Below are 17,305 nucleotides of genomic sequence, written 5' to 3'. Positions count from 1 at the left end.
GGTAGATTAGGATTAGGTGGGGGTTAATTTGGTAAATTTACAACCATGTTTTACTTAAATGCGTGCGAGTGAAGCTTCCCAAGTCATCTAGTTAGTACTAGTTCGAGTAGTAGGATGTATGGATGAATAAATGACGTAATCTATCTTTTATAATATGAAAACACGTTTGTGAGTAACTGACATATTAATATGTGTCAATGTTAGCTAGCTGCTCCAACACACTAATATTTTATTCTTTCGAAAGTAAATACACGTAGTCCTGTAGCTCGATACTGTATTACTATCGACTACCGACAACCAGCTCAGAGAGTCATCGAGAATTTTTGTATGGAAATCTGATCAGTGCCCCTGACGGGAGTCGTTGTAACTATCAGGTCGGGGAAAAAGTCTTTTCGCATTAAAGTATGTATGAACTTGTTATTACTTTGTCAAATCTTTTACAAGTCTCTTTGGCTTCAAGAATCATAAATGAGTACACGGTTCATTAGGTTTCTTTCAGTGAGATCATGAGGTAGCCAAATATCGAGCTTTTTTGTGTACAGAAAAGATTTTATTACAAGTTCATACATACTATAATGCGAAAAAACCTTTTCCCCGACCTAATATTTTGGCAGTACATTCTAAATGTCAAATTTCGATACTCGATGGTACCGACTGTACAGAATCGGTGTTAATTATATAGATAATAATATAGAGTCGGTACCAACAAGTATCGAAAATTTTACTTTTATGAAGAACTGGACGATTAGTTCTTACGGCACTCATTAGGGGCACTAACCAGGTTTTCACCCATTGATTCGTTCTAGAGCTTTTAGCTCAGGACTCATTTGGAAATTATTTGCTATTTTAAATACGATAAGTGAGTCACAGACGCTAAATTAATAAAAGATACATCTATTGAACAAACAATACAAACCGTAACAAAAAATACAAAGAGCTTTGTGGTAAATTCGTTTCTAAAAATCTTGTTTCGATTGTAAGCTAAGCCAATCGGCACTTGGTCAGTATAGTAAGTTCTAGGCCTAACCTCTCATTTATTCCAGGAGAACACCATTGCCCAGCAATGGGACAGTGATGGGTTAAAATTCATTAATTTTTTTCTCTTTTGTAGGTACACAGCCTGTAGTTAAAATCACTTGTCTACATTTAGCAATAGTTTATCTATTCAATAGCGTTCGAACTCAATTAAAAAAAAACGCTATTGAATAGATAAACTTCCGCTAAATATACCTCAGAAACCGAGGGTAAATGAGCCCGAATTAGTTAGCCCATACGGAATTCTGCCGTTGGATGTACGGAGACTTCTCAAATACCACTTAATCATTGATGGTCTGGCCATTTCCCAAAATTTTGCAAACAATGGGCCAATGTGTGATAGTTTATATCTCTGATGAGAGCAAATGTACTAAGCAACTAAATTATAATCCTACCATTTCCATATTATAATGTTGACGCAAAAGTTTATGAAGAAGTGAGTTTGTTTGTTTCTCTCAAAAACTATAAATCGAATTTTTGTGAAATTATGCATGTTTAATAGTTGAAGTTTTTGAGTCTTAACTGTCCAGATTTTCCGTACTATAAACTTTCATAAATCTAACATATGCAATTTCTGCATGTCAAATACTGGTACTCAGATGAACCCAGTGAGATTGGAAACCAACTAACACAGTTGGAAAAAAGGCTAAGCTGATGGCGATGATAAATCTAACAATTAATTGATTCTATCGTCAACAAAAAATGTAACTAAACTAAATTTTCTGGTAAATCTTAATGAACTTTACGTGAGGAAAACCCAACAGGGTTATCGTCGAGACTCTTAGATGACGTAAAGGATTCCAGCGAAACATTTTCATATATTATGAAGTCAGTACGTATATAGCTTTAAACTTGTTCCGATCGTCGCAGGAGTGCCCGAGTGTGCGTTAGTAGAGCTTAGTATACAAACGTTCATAGTGGCCAATTCCAGTTCAGTTGCTTGCTCAGACCCGTGGAAAAGAGTCGTTTTTTACATTTCTTTTTAAATAATTAAAAAAAAACTTTTTTTGGTGTTAGATTGTTCGAAATATAAATAAAACGTGAGTACAAATAACTGTTTCTTTTTTTAAGGTTTAATGTCGTTGTTTTTGTGTTGCCGGCTTTTTTGTTGTATTTCACTTTCTGTGTTTATGTTGAGGTTTTTTATAGTTAAGAAAAACTTATTACGTACCAGATATTAATACAATAATTTGTAGCTACTGGGTTTTGTATAATTTTGGTTACGAAATTATATGACCAAAATTCCAGTTTAACAGTTACCTACAGTTATATTTTTTTTTGCTGGCTGGTCATTGTTTTAGTTTTAGAACAGTTAAGTTACAAATAAAATAAAATTGAAACATTTTTGTCATTTGTAAATATATAAAGCCCAAAAACTCCTGCAAAAGCCTCCCTAAGAGGTATTGTCTTTTCTGATGTGAATGGGTCTTATGGGACGATGAAACTTAATCTGAAAATGAAAAAACTTTTATTTCTTATAACTATTATATTATAACAAATATTGAGATCATTTTGCGTATTGCTATGATAATACAGTTGGTAAAACTCCGTGGTCCCCACACTAGGTAAGCTCGTATCGTGGGGTCTCATGACAGTATTGATTCCATAAAAAATCTCCAGTACATTATATCTGGATTTATCATATATTTAAGTGTATACGACGACATCCATGGCGCAGTGGTGAATGTGGCGCCGCGCCACTACCATTGCGTCGGGAGGTCGTGGGTATGATTCCCACATGGAATAATTAAGTATTTTTGTGCGATCCACAATTAGTTGTTTTGGGTCTGGTCCTACTAAGTGTTTGTTGTTTGTGTGTTTGTAAAGTCCCCAAGACACAAGAACAATAAATAGTGAGAGAGTAGTTTTTTTAAGAAAGTAGTGAATCACAAAAGTATTTATTATACTTCAAATAAATATTTCTTATTAAAGAATACAGTCTATCTTTACAGATTTTCCTTAAAAAAACTGGTCGTGGTATTAAAACAATAATCGCAATCACAAATTATTCATCAACAATAAAAAAAATAATTGAGATTGTCTGTTATTAAATATATTGAATCGAATAAGACACAACATAGTTACACGTGCACAACACATGTGCATTATTATTTAATTATATCAACAATAAGGCATTGGTATAATTACGTAATTCATATTAATAAGTATCATTAAATTTATTACTGTCCTAATTTCTGGACATAATGAAGGATTAATTAATTGCAGTCGCGTTGCTGGGAAACAAGAAAATGAACACACAACATTGAGTCCATCACTTTAGCCAAATGCAGATCAGGAACTACGCGTCGTATCAAAAACACATTTAGAAAACTCTCAATCATGTCATAATCTTATCACGATGTATTCCTTTATGTTCTGAAGTCCCATGGGATCTTTAAAGTTCCTCTAAGCTTGGAGTATGCTTATTTTTAAGGGTCTTCTTCAGACCAGTTCTTGTGCCTTTTCGTGTACCGGCTTCCTAGAAACTGGTACTCAGCGGTGTTCGTGGACATCTACTTATGGCTGCTACATACTGCAGGTGGCAATGCCGCCGGCACATGCCGCGCAGTGCTATCAAATGCTCGAATCAATCGCTCGAATGTAAGGAACAAATGACGCCGGCAAGCAGCGTAACCGCCAGCACACCCAGCAAGAGGCCGAGGAAGAGTCCTTAGACCAATATTCTTCTTATCGTATGGTTAGTGGTCAACCTAGTGTCAAAGTTGTTCAAGCCGCCCGAAGGCCTTTGACGTGGCTTATCGACTGTTATCTTGTTGTTGACAACCGCAACCGACTCTTTTTACGTGCCCTCCGAAGCACGGAGACGCCCTGTTCAAATACCAAAATATGCGGCCACCCATCTATGGAATGACCGCGCCAAGGTTTGCTTAACCCACAGAATGTTTACCGACCGGTGAGCGCAACTGGCTACGGGCGCCTCCAAATAAGACCAATAATGTCAAAAGATCAAGTAACTCTATCACAATACAGTGCCAAGGTCAGGCTTCAACGTTGTGGTACACGTGCAGCCCAAACCGCAGTCTCATCAGCCACCGCCAGCTAAACCACTGACGAGTATCTATCGATGTATCGAAGGGTCATCGACCTCTACTCGTGTTGACATTCACACCGACCCAGTTTGTAATACAATTGCGCGACTCATTAAGTTACGTGTAATCCTGCAAATCTCATTATCTGGATACAGTAGCTCGATTTTCTACCACTATCGACTAACGGCAACCGACCTGTCATCGAAAAAATTTTGTATGAAAATCTGATCAGCGCCTCTGACGGGTGAAGTAAAAAATATTTTGGCAGTACATTTTAAATGTCAAAATTTCGATACTCGACAGTACCGACTGAACAGAATCGCGCTACAGGATATAGTTTCGTCTGCATATCTAGCAAAGCTTTACATTTAACGCGATTTGCTACAATAAAAATATTATTTTAAAATGTTCCTACGGCGATAGCTTCCTAGCTATCAGCGCCCCGCCCCTATGATTGTCAGATTTTCATTTATCGATAACTATTCGGTTGTCGATAGCAGTAGAACGATACTCCGGTAATCCGAAGTCTCTTGCAATAATTTTATAAGCTGCTGCATTTCATAGTCTTGCTGTCCGAAAGACTTACAGATTCACAGATACTTGCTATAGTTTATAGTCAAAGTCATGGTCAATAGTTGTATAGAATAAACAACATGTGTTTGTCAATAACAATTATCTAATACTTTTTGGTGTATGTTGATTTGAGGAAAAATATTACGGAAATCTCCAAAAGAATAAAGCATCAACGGGTTTTATCCAAATGTAGTAGCGAGAATAAATAAAAACAGTTAAATGTCACAATTCTTGTTAAAAAAAAACAAATAACACGATATGCAAATGATTTGAAACGAATTTTAAGCATAATTCATGAATAATAAAAATAAATTGCATTTAAAATATGTTACTTTATTTCTTTTACTTATTAATATACCTAATATTTATTAATGTGCATTATATGCAACTCGTATTTGCGTTGCATGATACATCGCACGCAATTCAACGACAATTGTCTAACAAACTAAAGTTTTATCATTCCAAACGTTTATCTTACCGTACTGCGATTCTTAACCACTATCGACTACTGACAGCTGGCTAGCTATCAAATTATTTGTATGAAAATCTAATCAGCGCCTCTAGCAGGTGCAATAGGAACCATTTTTGAAGTACATTTTAAATGTCAAACTCTCGAGACTCGATAGTATCGACTGTACAAAACCGTGCTACAGTACCTACCACAATTCTGTACAGTCGGTACTGTCAAAAATCGAGAGTTGGACATAAAAATATACGGCCAAAATAGTTCCTACGGTGTCCAATACAGGCGCTCATCAGATTTTCGTACAACATTTCTCGATAGCTAGCCGGCTGTCGGTAGACGATAGTAGTAGATAATGGAGCTTCAATTTGTAGTATACATGAATGGCGACTATCAACCGATATCGGAGATAGTAATGTGCGTTGGGGGATTTCCAACATGGGGAAAATCCAATAGTAACCAGTTTGTAGTCAATGCGGCCATGTTGGTCATAAATATTTTGCTGTGAGAACGCTCACTGGGCTACCGTAGATGGGAACTGTGAGTAGGTCAATGTTCTTCGATCAAACGCATTGAAGCGTTGGATATTTATAAACGTCGGGATTTTTCTCGCAGCTCGGCACGATATACGCTAGTAGCTTTTAGCCTTTATTTTCCTGGGTAATATTTTATCGAAAAAAAGGTTTTTGGCTTGCAATTTTAAAATATTAATGCAATTTGATGACACGAAGGTATCTGCCCGCGATTTCGTTCACACGCCAATTCACAGTTACAATGTTTTTCTACTAATTCCTATTTAAACCATAAACGAAGCCTCTTACGATATTTAAAAGGCAGACTTCTACAACGTCAGTTTTGTGAGTTTTTAAAAAGAGCTTGATTTGTATTCATTGTCTTATAGTATACATTATTAATTCAGATATTTCCTAAACACTTCAATGCCTAAACTGCAATACGATTTGAAATTCAAACGTGGTACTTCACACATGGGTCCTATAGACTGATGAAGCGATAGAATAATAAAACCCATTGTTGTGCTCCACGGTCTGTTAAACGACCATTAAATTCCATACATAGTATGATAATATGCCACAATTTAAGGTCACTTATGTGATCATCAAGCGCCATAACATAACATACTCGTATATACGCCACCATAATGGTCTGGATACGAGCGGCAACGTTGCAAAGATGACGTCAGATTATTATTAGGACCGACCGGTTTTGATTTTTTGTGCGGCTCCGAATTTTTGAGTCTGATTGTTGCTTTGTTTCTTACATCAAGTTTGAATACATTGTCTTTAATATTCCGCTCTATGCATTGTGATATTTGCATGCGGTATAATTTACTGCTCAGTATGCAGAGAACAAATAATTATATACATATTTTAATAGTTGGCGTTTCAACTAAAACTTTTCATGTCCACAGACTTCTATTGTTCGGATATCTTTATATAAAAAGTGTTATGCTTAAATAAACCGTAACAAATATTAGAAATGATTCGTATAACAGATTTTCCCTCGGTTTCACCACTTCTTCTTTTTCACTTCTTAACTTACCAGCGGGCTTATCACGTATCCCAGTTGACAGCTAGTGTACGTCAAATTGATAGTCACCGTTCTGTACATTGCTGCTTTAATCAATCAATCACTATAATCTAAGGAGAAATCAACGTACAGCATAGTGGGTTTCAAATAGTTGTCAACTGAGATACGTGACAGCGGTGGCATTCTGATAGTTGCTTTCATACATTTATTGTCACTTTATCTATTAAGTCCCTTTCTATTCGCAAAATCTTAATAGTTCTGCAGGATTTTAACATGACTCCCTATCATTTATTATCATTTCAGAAGATTGTTCGCTAAACTTTTAATTTGTTTGTTTCAGATTCAAAATGGGTTGCATATTGGACAACTGTTGTTTCTGCATCGAACTGAGAACCGGATCACTGATCATTGGTTATTTGAGCTTGGTAAGAATAGAATTACTGTATTTTGTAGGGTAAAATATATTATATGATAATAATATAGAATAATGTATTTTGTTTAGTTTCGCTTCTGATCTTTGTATAAATTCAAATTTATTTTAAAATTTGCTTGCGTCACATAAGAGAGAATAGGTAAAAAATTTCCCCGTTTTTGTAACATTTTTTCCTGGTATTCTGCTCCTATCGGTCGTAGCGTGATGATATATAGCCTATAGCCTTCCTCAATAAATGGGCTATCTAACACTGAAAGAATTTTTCAAATCGGACCAGTAATTCTTGAGATTAGCGCGTTCAAACAAACAAACAAACTCTTCAGATTTATAATATTAAGTATAGATAACACAATTCAGCGATTATCCCTGCTTACTTATTATATTTTTTTTATGTTTTCAGATTGGAAGTATAATTTTGACGTTGATGGCCGGAATCGCTATGGGTCTTAGCGGTTACTATGCGAGCGAAGTGACGACCGATGAGCAACGTTTGGGAGCTGGTATCCTAATCGGCATCACAGTGTTCATCCTGATCATAGTTCTTCTCAACTTGATCTTCAGCATTGTTCTGCTTGTCGGCCTTCATAAGGTAAGAGTCAAATTTTTTAACTAATTGCCCGCCCCGGCTTTGCCTGATGTAAACAGTTTTTTTACAAGAAAACCCTTTAAACTTTTACATATAACATTCCTTTTGAATCATCCTGTCTTTATTTTTTTCATTTTTTATCATCCTATCCGTTGTGTAGTTTTTGAGATTAAAGCATATTTTATTATCGAAACATAGGGACAGACGCAGAAAGCGACTTTGCTTTAAATTATGTAGTGATTAATTATCAGTAACACGATTTTCTACCACTATCGATTAATTATTGACAAATTTTGTATGAAAAACTGATCAAAATACATTGTGGTTACCCTATCTATGCAATGACCGCGCCAAGGTTGTTTAACCCACAAATCGTTTACCGTCCAGTAAATGCAAATTACTTTTAATCCATACTAATATTATAAATGCGAAAGTAACTCTGTCTGTCTGTCTGCTACTCAATCACGCCTAAACTACTGAACCAATCTGCATGAAATTTGGTATGGAGATTTGTTATTGGATTATGATACCCGAGAAAGGACATAGGCTACTTTTTACCCCGGGAAAATGACGCATTCCCATGGGAAAATGGCGGACTAAGTCGCGGGTAATCATTTATAATTGAAAAAATGTTATCTGAAAGGTTGTCATAAATGACTAAAACGTAGTTTTATCTTTGTTTAAACCTAGTGCTACGTATGTAAGTGTTGTTAACAATGTTGACTTTACAGTACTCTATGTTTATTTTAGTTTAACGATTTCCATATGTTCTGGTATAATATAAATAAATAGAAGTGAAACGTCGTTGTGTTTAATAATTTATAGCTAGCCAAAGTACATAATAAATCTATTTATACATAACAGACAATGTATTAAATATTCGGACATGGCTCTTTTATAATATAATATACGAATTTAAAAATATATTTTCAGTCGGAAAGAGCTTTACTCCACAACTGTCTCATTAGAATTTCGATAGAAAATCTCTAATACCTAATGATTGACATTTTAAATATACCTTCTGCATAAATAGTTCCTACGTCGCCCGCTAGATGCGCTGATCTGATTTTCATACAAAATTTCGATAGTTAGCCAGTTGTCGATAGCCGATAGTAGCAAGGAATCCGGCTATTTAATTTAGGAATTCCGTTGGTAAATATTTCTACTGCCCACTACTTAGTAAATGAAAAAACGTCTAGGTCTTGTGTCAACGCTACACTTTTGCAGTTTAGGCTCTTTGTATCATTTCAAAAACTGTTTCAAAGAACTCTCAGGCAAAAATCAACATAATGTTTTCATTCACCGATAGAATAGGTGATAATTATTTCTATACTTATAACTTTGAAATGTCATTGGCTTGCTTAGGTTTTAAATCCACGACCATTGCGTGGGAAGCGAGTTCTTTGTAAAAACTTGATTTTAATAAACTAGTGGCTGCTCGCGTCTGTGTCTGCGTGGGTTTTAGTTTCCCGTTTTGACAATATTTTTAATTGCTCATCTATACTAATATTATAAAGCTGAAGAGTTTGTTTGTTTGTTTGAACGCGCTAATCTCAGGAACTACTGGTCCGATTTGAAAAATTATTTTAGTGTTAGATAGTCTATTTATCGAGGAAGGCTATAAGCTATATATCATCACGCTACGATCATTAGGAGCGGAGCAGCAACGAAAAATGTTAGAAAACGGGGAAAAATATGACCCATTCTCTCTAATCTGACGCAAGCAAAGTTGCGCGGGTCAGCTAGTTCATAATATAGCTTATAGCCTCCTGTGAAGGGCCCAATCACCAATCAACACCACAATATTTTTTCAAATCGAACTGGTAGTTTCTGAGATTAGCGTGCTCAAACAAACTCTTCAGCTTAATATAATATGTAAATTACTTATTACAGACTTAATGTGTCTTTGGGCCTGTAATACAAGATATATGGATGTGAATGAAGTATGGGAAGTTTGTAGGGCTCATAGCAAGAAGCTTTCTTTAGCCTTAGCGATTGAGGCGCTCATAGCCAGTTGCGCTCACCGGTCGGTAAACGATCTGTGGGTTAAGCAAACATCGGCGTGGTCATTCCATAGATGGGTGACCACAATGTGGTATATTTGAACTTTGCGTCTTCATGCTTCGGAGGGCACGTTAAAAGTCGGTCCCAGCTGTTATCAATTAAGATAACAGTCGTTAAGCCACGTCAAAGGCCTCTCGGGCGGCTTGAACAACTTTGACACTAGGTTGACCACTAGCCATACGACAAACAAGAAACAACAGCATAGCCTATTCGGAAAAAGGCGTGATTTTATGTATCTAATATATCTCTTTCTCTTTTCAGTACAAGCGAGGTCACGTGAAGGCTTATCTCATTTACACTGGAATCTTCATCGGTCTCAGCATCCTGTTATTCATCGCTTCTGTCTCTACGAATCCCAACGTACAACATATCTTCAGGGATATTCTACAAATCGGTATGTATTATACTACTACTACTTCTACTTACGTTTTTCACTATTAGGTCCAGAAACTTCTGCAATGCTCATTTCGGTTCAACATTTAGAAGTAATTCATGCAAAAATGAGTAAATTTCCTTTGTAATGAAGAGGTAAGTATGGTCACTCAAGGACAGTAACCATATTGCCATAAATACCAAAGGGCTACGCTTCGCGAAAACGAAACTTCGTATAATTTTGAAGGTGTTCATTTCTGAACTGACTCTATTTTATTTTGCCACGGAGTAAGTAGTATCAGATCAGTCTTGTATTCTAGCACCATAGTTCGACCGACTTGTTATAATAGACGGAATCCTAAAGACTAATTTCCTAATCCTATTATTTCTTTTTGTATGCATTGGATATATTGTAAATATATTGTATAATTGAAAATATTTTGTTTTTTGTTAATTATTCATAGTTAAGTTTAGTATAATATTTTATTTATGTTAAAAGTACCTACATATATGCAAAAAGTTTTTCGATTTTTTATGAAGTGATTTGATAGACAGAATTTTTATAAAAAGCAAACAAAATTTCAACGTTACCACAGCCACAGCTCATTCTCAAATCTCTGGCTACTCTTGAGAACATCTCAATATCTTTCTTGGTCAAACACTAACAAACGGCAATGCCACGATTTTAATTTTCCTTTTTGTTCGTTTGCAGGACTCAGCATCTACTTCTTAATAGTCATCAGGAGCTACTACAAGCGTATGAACGACCCTGAAAACAACCCCACAGTTTACAGCAAAGCCTAAACACCTACACTTATAAGGATAATGTAACGATATTCTCTACCACTATCGACTATCGACAACCGGCTTTAGAGATATTTTGTATGAAAATCTGATCAGCGTCTCTAGTGAGCGTCGTAGGAACTATTTCAGCAGTATTTTTTATGATTTGTCAAATTTTCGATACTCGATAGCACTGACTGTAGAGAATCGCGCTACTGAAATCGACCCTTTGGAAGAAAAAGTTCTATGTGTAAAACATTTTTTTTACACCGAATAAGCATTTAAAGATACATAAGTTGTTGATTGCAGTCTAAGTAATAAAACCAAAAAAAATGAATTACTTTTATGAAAACTGTGTTGTCTGCGGTATTTGTTATTAAATCAGAACCGCAATCGAAATACACAATAAAATTGTTAGTTATAATTTTTTTTGCCCAGCAGTGGGATAGACACGAGTAAATAAATAGGACAGTATCAAATTTTCGTATTAAAAAAAATCCTTTATGCCATAAAAATAAATCAATCGATGGTTGGTTTTCTATAATTTTTCTTCAAAATGGATATTTTTAATGGAAGCCTAGAATAAGATGACAAATTAAATATAAGTTTTATTTTTATTAATGTTATAATGAAGTTTTAGTTATCCAAAATATTGTCATTTCAGTATTACTCTAAAATACGTGATTTTGTATTTCATTATCCGCCTTACAGTGTGTTGTCTTTTTCACTCAAGTACGGTTTCAAAATAGATTGAAAGGGACAAAACGCTGTATAACTTCACGACAAGATTTTAAACAAGATCGCAAAGCGATGAATTGTCATAAAAATATTATATTTTACTGTTTTTTACTAGTCTTTATAGATTAGTTTTAAATGACGTCTAAATTGCAGTTTACTGTAGATTTTATTAATTCTTTTTTTAGATTATGAAACCTCTTTCCCATTCTGGGAAGAGAAAATTTCCCAGTACTGGGACAGTGAGAATAAGTAATAGGATAAAACGCATTAACATTAAATAGTTGTAGTTTAAAGTTACAGTTTTGTTTTAAATGTAAGGCTTTATTTGATTTAATCAATAAATGCTTTTATTGTATATTAGTTTGTTTTATTTCAGTCGTTTTCAGTAGTGTAAAAGCTAAAATTAAAGTTTCTGAAAACAGAATATAGAATTTTATTTTATCGCTATTAAACAATCGAAATGCTAAAATTCTACTTAAATGATTTAGACGTTAAATACCTTTGGCCAAAAGACATTGAACTTTTTCTGTCGTTTTAATAGGAATAAGCGATATTTGCCTCGATTAAGTTTTGTTGAAACTAACCGATTTGGAGTATTTTGTTAATAGTGTGCAAATTTGTGCACAATACACAGGTACATTTGAAAATATAAGACCGAAAGCCCAGCTACCTTACTCTGAGCACTCACTAAAAATTTCGGAAATAGTTTTTCGGGCTAATTCAGACATCAAACCTGTCACTATCGGTATAATTTAAAGAGTTATACGAAATATAAGACCACTAGATAAGGAGAACATTTTATCACGACCATTCTCGAACAAGCGTGGGAGAGAATATTTTAATATATGTGTTCCGCGGAAGTTGAACCATAATCCCGTAGATAGAAATATCAGATTAAAAATAGATTTAATATGAAGAGATCTGTTGGTAGGAAAACTTTTCCTATATATACTTGAACTTTTCTAGCCTTTTCCTAAGGCCTTGAGTCTATGCAAAATAAGTTTTTATCTTCGTGGATTATACAGCCTATATGTATTGTTATGATACATAAGCTTATTTTTTTACAAAAATTCGACTGGACGGCTCTTAATGAAATTTTGTACACTGATAGATTAATACCTAGAATAACACATTCGATACCTACTTTTTGACCCGGTAAATCTTTCAGGCGGACCAATTCGCGAACAGAAACTAGAATTAGAGATGCCTTAATTTGCTAAAGGGAAACTTTTCGGTCCCTATATATAAACTAGTCCCAAAAATTAAGGGATATAAAAAAAGAATCCAAATTTTTGGGTGATTTTCAACAAGCTGTAACTCCGAGGAAAATGGTCGTACAGAAAAAATAAAAAAAGCAAATTGTAGCTCCAAGTGTCTAGTTTTTAGATATGACCATGAAAATTTTTTGTCATGGCCAGGTCTGGAGAAATCCTACGAAAACTACCAAAAAAAATTTTTTCCAAATTTTTTCCCTCCTAAAAAAAGGTCCACGGGCTTCAAAAAATTTTTTTTGATTCTTTCGTTCTAAAGTTCTTTTAGAAAATTTAATCCTCTTTAATTTGCCGTATTCAAAAAGCCTGTACGACGATTTGCCACGGAGTTATCGTCAATCAAAGCAAAAAAGTTATTTTTGACTTTGATATTCAATAACTCCGGAAATAATGATTGTACAGGAAATCAAAGGAGAGTTTTGAAAACTGCACAATATTCCCTATAAGAAAATGTAAACATCTTTGAAGAAAAAAATTTTTTTTTAATTGAAACCTCGGACTGAAAAAACGACAAAAATTCGCAAAATTAAGGATATTTGGATACCTTGGTATTACTTTGGATAAAATGGATGAACGAAGGATATCGTCGGTAATTTTTCAACCTCAAAGTGTCCCCCAAAATCCCTCAAAAATTCAAAGCGCTGCGATTTTTTTTTCATTGTGCCCCGAAGCTTCAAATTCTTTGTTGTTGCAAAAATCACCATTGTGAGCAATTTTGTGATTTTTATTCATTTTTCTAATAAAAAAATTTTTTTCTCCCTAAAATCTTTATTTTTTCGATTAAAAAGCAAATCGCGTGCCTATGCTCACTCCACGACATCGTCGAGCCCGATTGGCTTATGCGCATGACCATCACGATTGGGGACGTAGACAGTGGACCAGTGTCTTATGGACTGACGAATCTCGATTTTGACTTCATGGCAGCGATAGACGATCTTTCGTTTTGCGATTTGCTTTTTAATCGAAAAAATAAAGATTTTAGAGAGAAAAAAAAATTGTTATTAAAAAAATGAATAAAAACCACAAAATTGCTCACAATGGTGATTTTTGCAATAACAAAGAATTTGAAGCTTCGGGGCACAATGAAAAAAAAATCGCAGCGCTTTGAATTTTTGAAGGATTTTAGGGGACACTTTGAGGTTGAAAAATTACCGACGATATCCTTCGTTCATCCATTTTATCCAAAGTTATACCAAGTTATCCAAATATCCTTAATTTCACGAATTTTTGTCTTTTTTTCAGTCCGAGGTTTCATAACAAAAAAAAATTTTTTCTTCAAAAATGTTTACATTTTCTTATAGGGAATATTGTGCAGTTTTCAAAACTCTCCTTTGATTTCCTGTACAATCATTATTTCCGGAGTTATTGAATATCAAAGTCAAAAATAACTTTTTTGCTTTGATTGACGATAACTCCGTGGCAAATCGTCGTACAGGCTTTTTGAATACGGCAAATTAAAGAGGATTAAATTTTCTAAAAGAACTTTAGAACGAAAGAATCAAAAAAAATTTTTTGAAGCCCGTGGACCTTTTTTTAGGAGGGAAAAAATTTGGAAAAATTTTTTTTTGGTAGTTTTCGTAGGATTTCTCCAGACCTGGCCATGACAAAAAATTTTCATGGTCATATCTAAAAACTAGACACTTGGAGCTACAATTTGCTTTTTTTATTTTTTCTATACGACCATTTTCCTCGGAGTTACAGCTTGTTGAAAATCACCCAAAAATTTGGATTCTTTTTTTATATCCCTTAATTTTTGGGACTAGTGTATATGATGCTTAAATACTTTCGCCGGAAGTATTTAGCGACTGTTTCAAAAACAACTGACAAAGTCGTACCTCAATTTGTAATAATTTACGATTGTTTTGATCAAACTCAAAACAAATGTATTGAGTCGCAGCTACGTCAGCGTAAATTTATGATTATGACACTTTTATGATGCCATATATTTATGTAGATTTAGGACAGCCTGAGAAATTGTTTGGGGAAACTGTGGATGGAATAAACGAACAGTGTTGTGACGTCACGCATACATGCAAATAAAAGACGGATCGTGAAATAATAATTAATTAGGAATACTGTTAAGAAAGTTCGTTTCGTTTATAATGTTTACTTATAGAAATTTCACTCTGCTGCTTTATACAGACACACCAAGCTGTAGCGCGATTCTCTATCAAAAACCTGGTTAGCACCTCTAGCGGACGCCGCAGGAACTATTTTTGCAGCACATTTTAAATGTCAAACACGATACACGACTGTACTGCGTGTAGAGAATCGTGCTGTGGTAGCTTATTTTTGTCACTGAAAATGACAGTTAGAGTGACAAAGATGCACTATATATTATTACAAGCCGACCCGGCAAACGTTGTATTGCCATACCTATATTTTTTTTTAATTATGAAGTATGAAAAATAGATGTTGGCCGATTCTCAGTCATACTCAATATGCTCACAAAATTTCATGAGAATCGGTCAAGCCGTTTCGGAGGAGTATGGCAACGAAAATTGTGACGCGAAAATTTTATATATTAGATTTAATTTTCTTCATTTTTGAGGTAGGAATTAGAAGCGTTGTCACCGGAAAATCGGAATGATTTTTAAACAGACTGGCTGACTACGTATCTGCTTATACGCATATAGAGGTACCTACAGTGTAACATTATGCGTGAGAATACTCCGCTATACGCCTTCCAAAACACATAAACATATATTATATTAAACAGTATTGTTTAAAAGGGTAATATAATAAGAGTATTTAAATCAAAATAATGTGATATTTTGCAACCATCATTGGAATTAAATGATATAACTAAGTAAATTATAGGATCGTATCGTTAACGCCTTCGCAGCTATAAATCATATCGTGTAATGTAATACCGCTGTTGGTTTTGTGAACACTTTTTGGTTGATAATAACGCAATTAGATTATTTTTAGGAAAACCAGAAGTGGAAGCAAATAAAAAAAATACTTATGACATAGAACAGTCTTACTATTAGTCACAATCTTTAGCAAAATAACAAGCTCTTTACACATACAAACTGAATCACTTCAAAAATCAATTACAGACAAATGAATAGTGAGAAGTCAAACGGGGAGAGGTAACCCTTAGGTAGTGAATCCTATGGAAAAGAGAGCTCAGAATGAGCTCGCAGCCCTTTTATGGACTCGGGTCATGACAAACGTCGCATTTCTTAAACTTCCTTTAATACATATGATATTTATTTTTCTTCCTCTAACAGTATAAATGAATATTTTGTATTCTATTTACTTATTTAATAAAAGATCTATAAGATTTTTATATTTGTTTTTCTTTCTCTATACTTAACAATTTTATGATGTTTATTATATTTCGGTTTAATGGATAACTCATACAAATTCTTTATTATATAGAAAATATGTCAGACTGGCTGTCACACTTCTATGTTATGTTGATAAACCACTAACCCCCGGTTTCTGAGGTACATTTAGCGGTAGTTTATCTATTCAATAGTGTCAAAACTCATATAAAAAAACGCTATTGAATAGATAAGCTACCGTTAAATTTACTCAGACACCGGGGGTAAGCCGAGTTTAATTGTATCGTTAATGCTTTCCCATCCGAAATTACTCGGGAAAGGAATCGCACAAGCCATTTTGTTGCGCATACAACTGTTGTTTTTTTCATAACTTTTAAACTCTCGCGTTGCATGTCTAATGTATAATAGAATACGGGAATTAACGCGAACACGCATTTTACCTTACCATTTTAAGGTAAAATGTTGTTTTTTTTATGATACTTTTACAATAGTGTTAAAACAGCAGTAATAAAACAAGTACATGACGTCACAGTATTACAAGTGCTACAGGTAATCGCTACACTCGGCACGACTGGGGAAAGCTAAATTGCTTTGAAACAACCCAAGAATTTATCCTCAGGAATATAAATGTTGTGAACGTACAACAAACTAAACGCTACGGCGCTTCCTTTAATTTAATTTAATGTTGCTTTTATAATTCCGACAAAACATTATTTGTTTTTTTTCTGACATAATATATGTTTAATCGTGACGGCCTCCGTGGCGCAGTGGTTAAAGTGGTGACCACACCACTACCAGTGCGTCGAGAGGTCGTGGGTTCGATTCCCACACAGAAAAATTATTTGTGCGATCCACAATTACTTGTTTCGGTTCTAGTTGTACAGTGTCTTGTTTATATGTTTGTTAAAGTCCCCTCGACACAAGAGCATTTCTTAGTGCGAAGTTGTAAAAAAAAAGAGAAAAAAGAAGAGTTATTCGTGGTTTTCGGCGAAATGCTATTAAATGGGCCTCACTTTTAAGCGACTTTGTATAGTGCAGTCTGGATTGTACGAAATCGACGAAAATAATTGTAAGCATCATTCGATGTGCTCGCTTA

General features: G+C 34.6%; 1 protein-coding gene across 1 annotated transcript; it reads left to right on the top strand.

Annotated features, from left to right (window-relative positions):
* The first annotated feature begins 1,890 nt into the window (after window positions 1–1,890).
* LOC142976883 (uncharacterized) lies at window positions 1,891–12,002 on the top strand. The gene is made up of 5 exons (XM_076120460.1): window positions 1,891–2,075; window positions 7,010–7,094; window positions 7,503–7,691; window positions 10,014–10,146; window positions 10,837–12,002. The coding sequence occupies exons 2-5, from the start codon at window positions 7,017–7,019 to the stop codon at window positions 10,926–10,928; spliced, it is 492 nt and encodes a 163-aa protein (XP_075976575.1). The 5' UTR covers window positions 1,891–2,075; window positions 7,010–7,016; the 3' UTR covers window positions 10,929–12,002.
* The last annotated feature ends 5,303 nt before the right edge of the window (window positions 12,003–17,305 follow it).

This window comes from Anticarsia gemmatalis, chromosome 12, assembly GCF_050436995.1.
Source record: "Anticarsia gemmatalis isolate Benzon Research Colony breed Stoneville strain chromosome 12, ilAntGemm2 primary, whole genome shotgun sequence".
Taxonomy (NCBI): domain Eukaryota; kingdom Metazoa; phylum Arthropoda; class Insecta; order Lepidoptera; family Erebidae; genus Anticarsia; species Anticarsia gemmatalis.
The sequence above is the reverse complement of the archived record's forward strand: the minus strand, read 5'-3'. Positions and strand labels throughout refer to the sequence as shown.

What these genes read in the sequence shown, in the direction of transcription:
- LOC142976883 (XM_076120460.1), top strand. Translation starts at nt 7,017, where the DNA reads ATGGGTTGCATATTGGACAACTGTTGTTTCTGCATCGAACTGAGAACC. An exon ending in TCATTGGTTATTTGAGCTTG is followed by an intron (nt 7,095 to 7,502) that starts GTAAGAATAGAA and finishes TTATGTTTTCAG; the next exon opens with ATTGGAAGTATAATTTTGAC. An exon ending in TGCTTGTCGGCCTTCATAAG is followed by an intron (nt 7,692 to 10,013) that starts GTAAGAGTCAAA and finishes TTCTCTTTTCAG; the next exon opens with TACAAGCGAGGTCACGTGAA.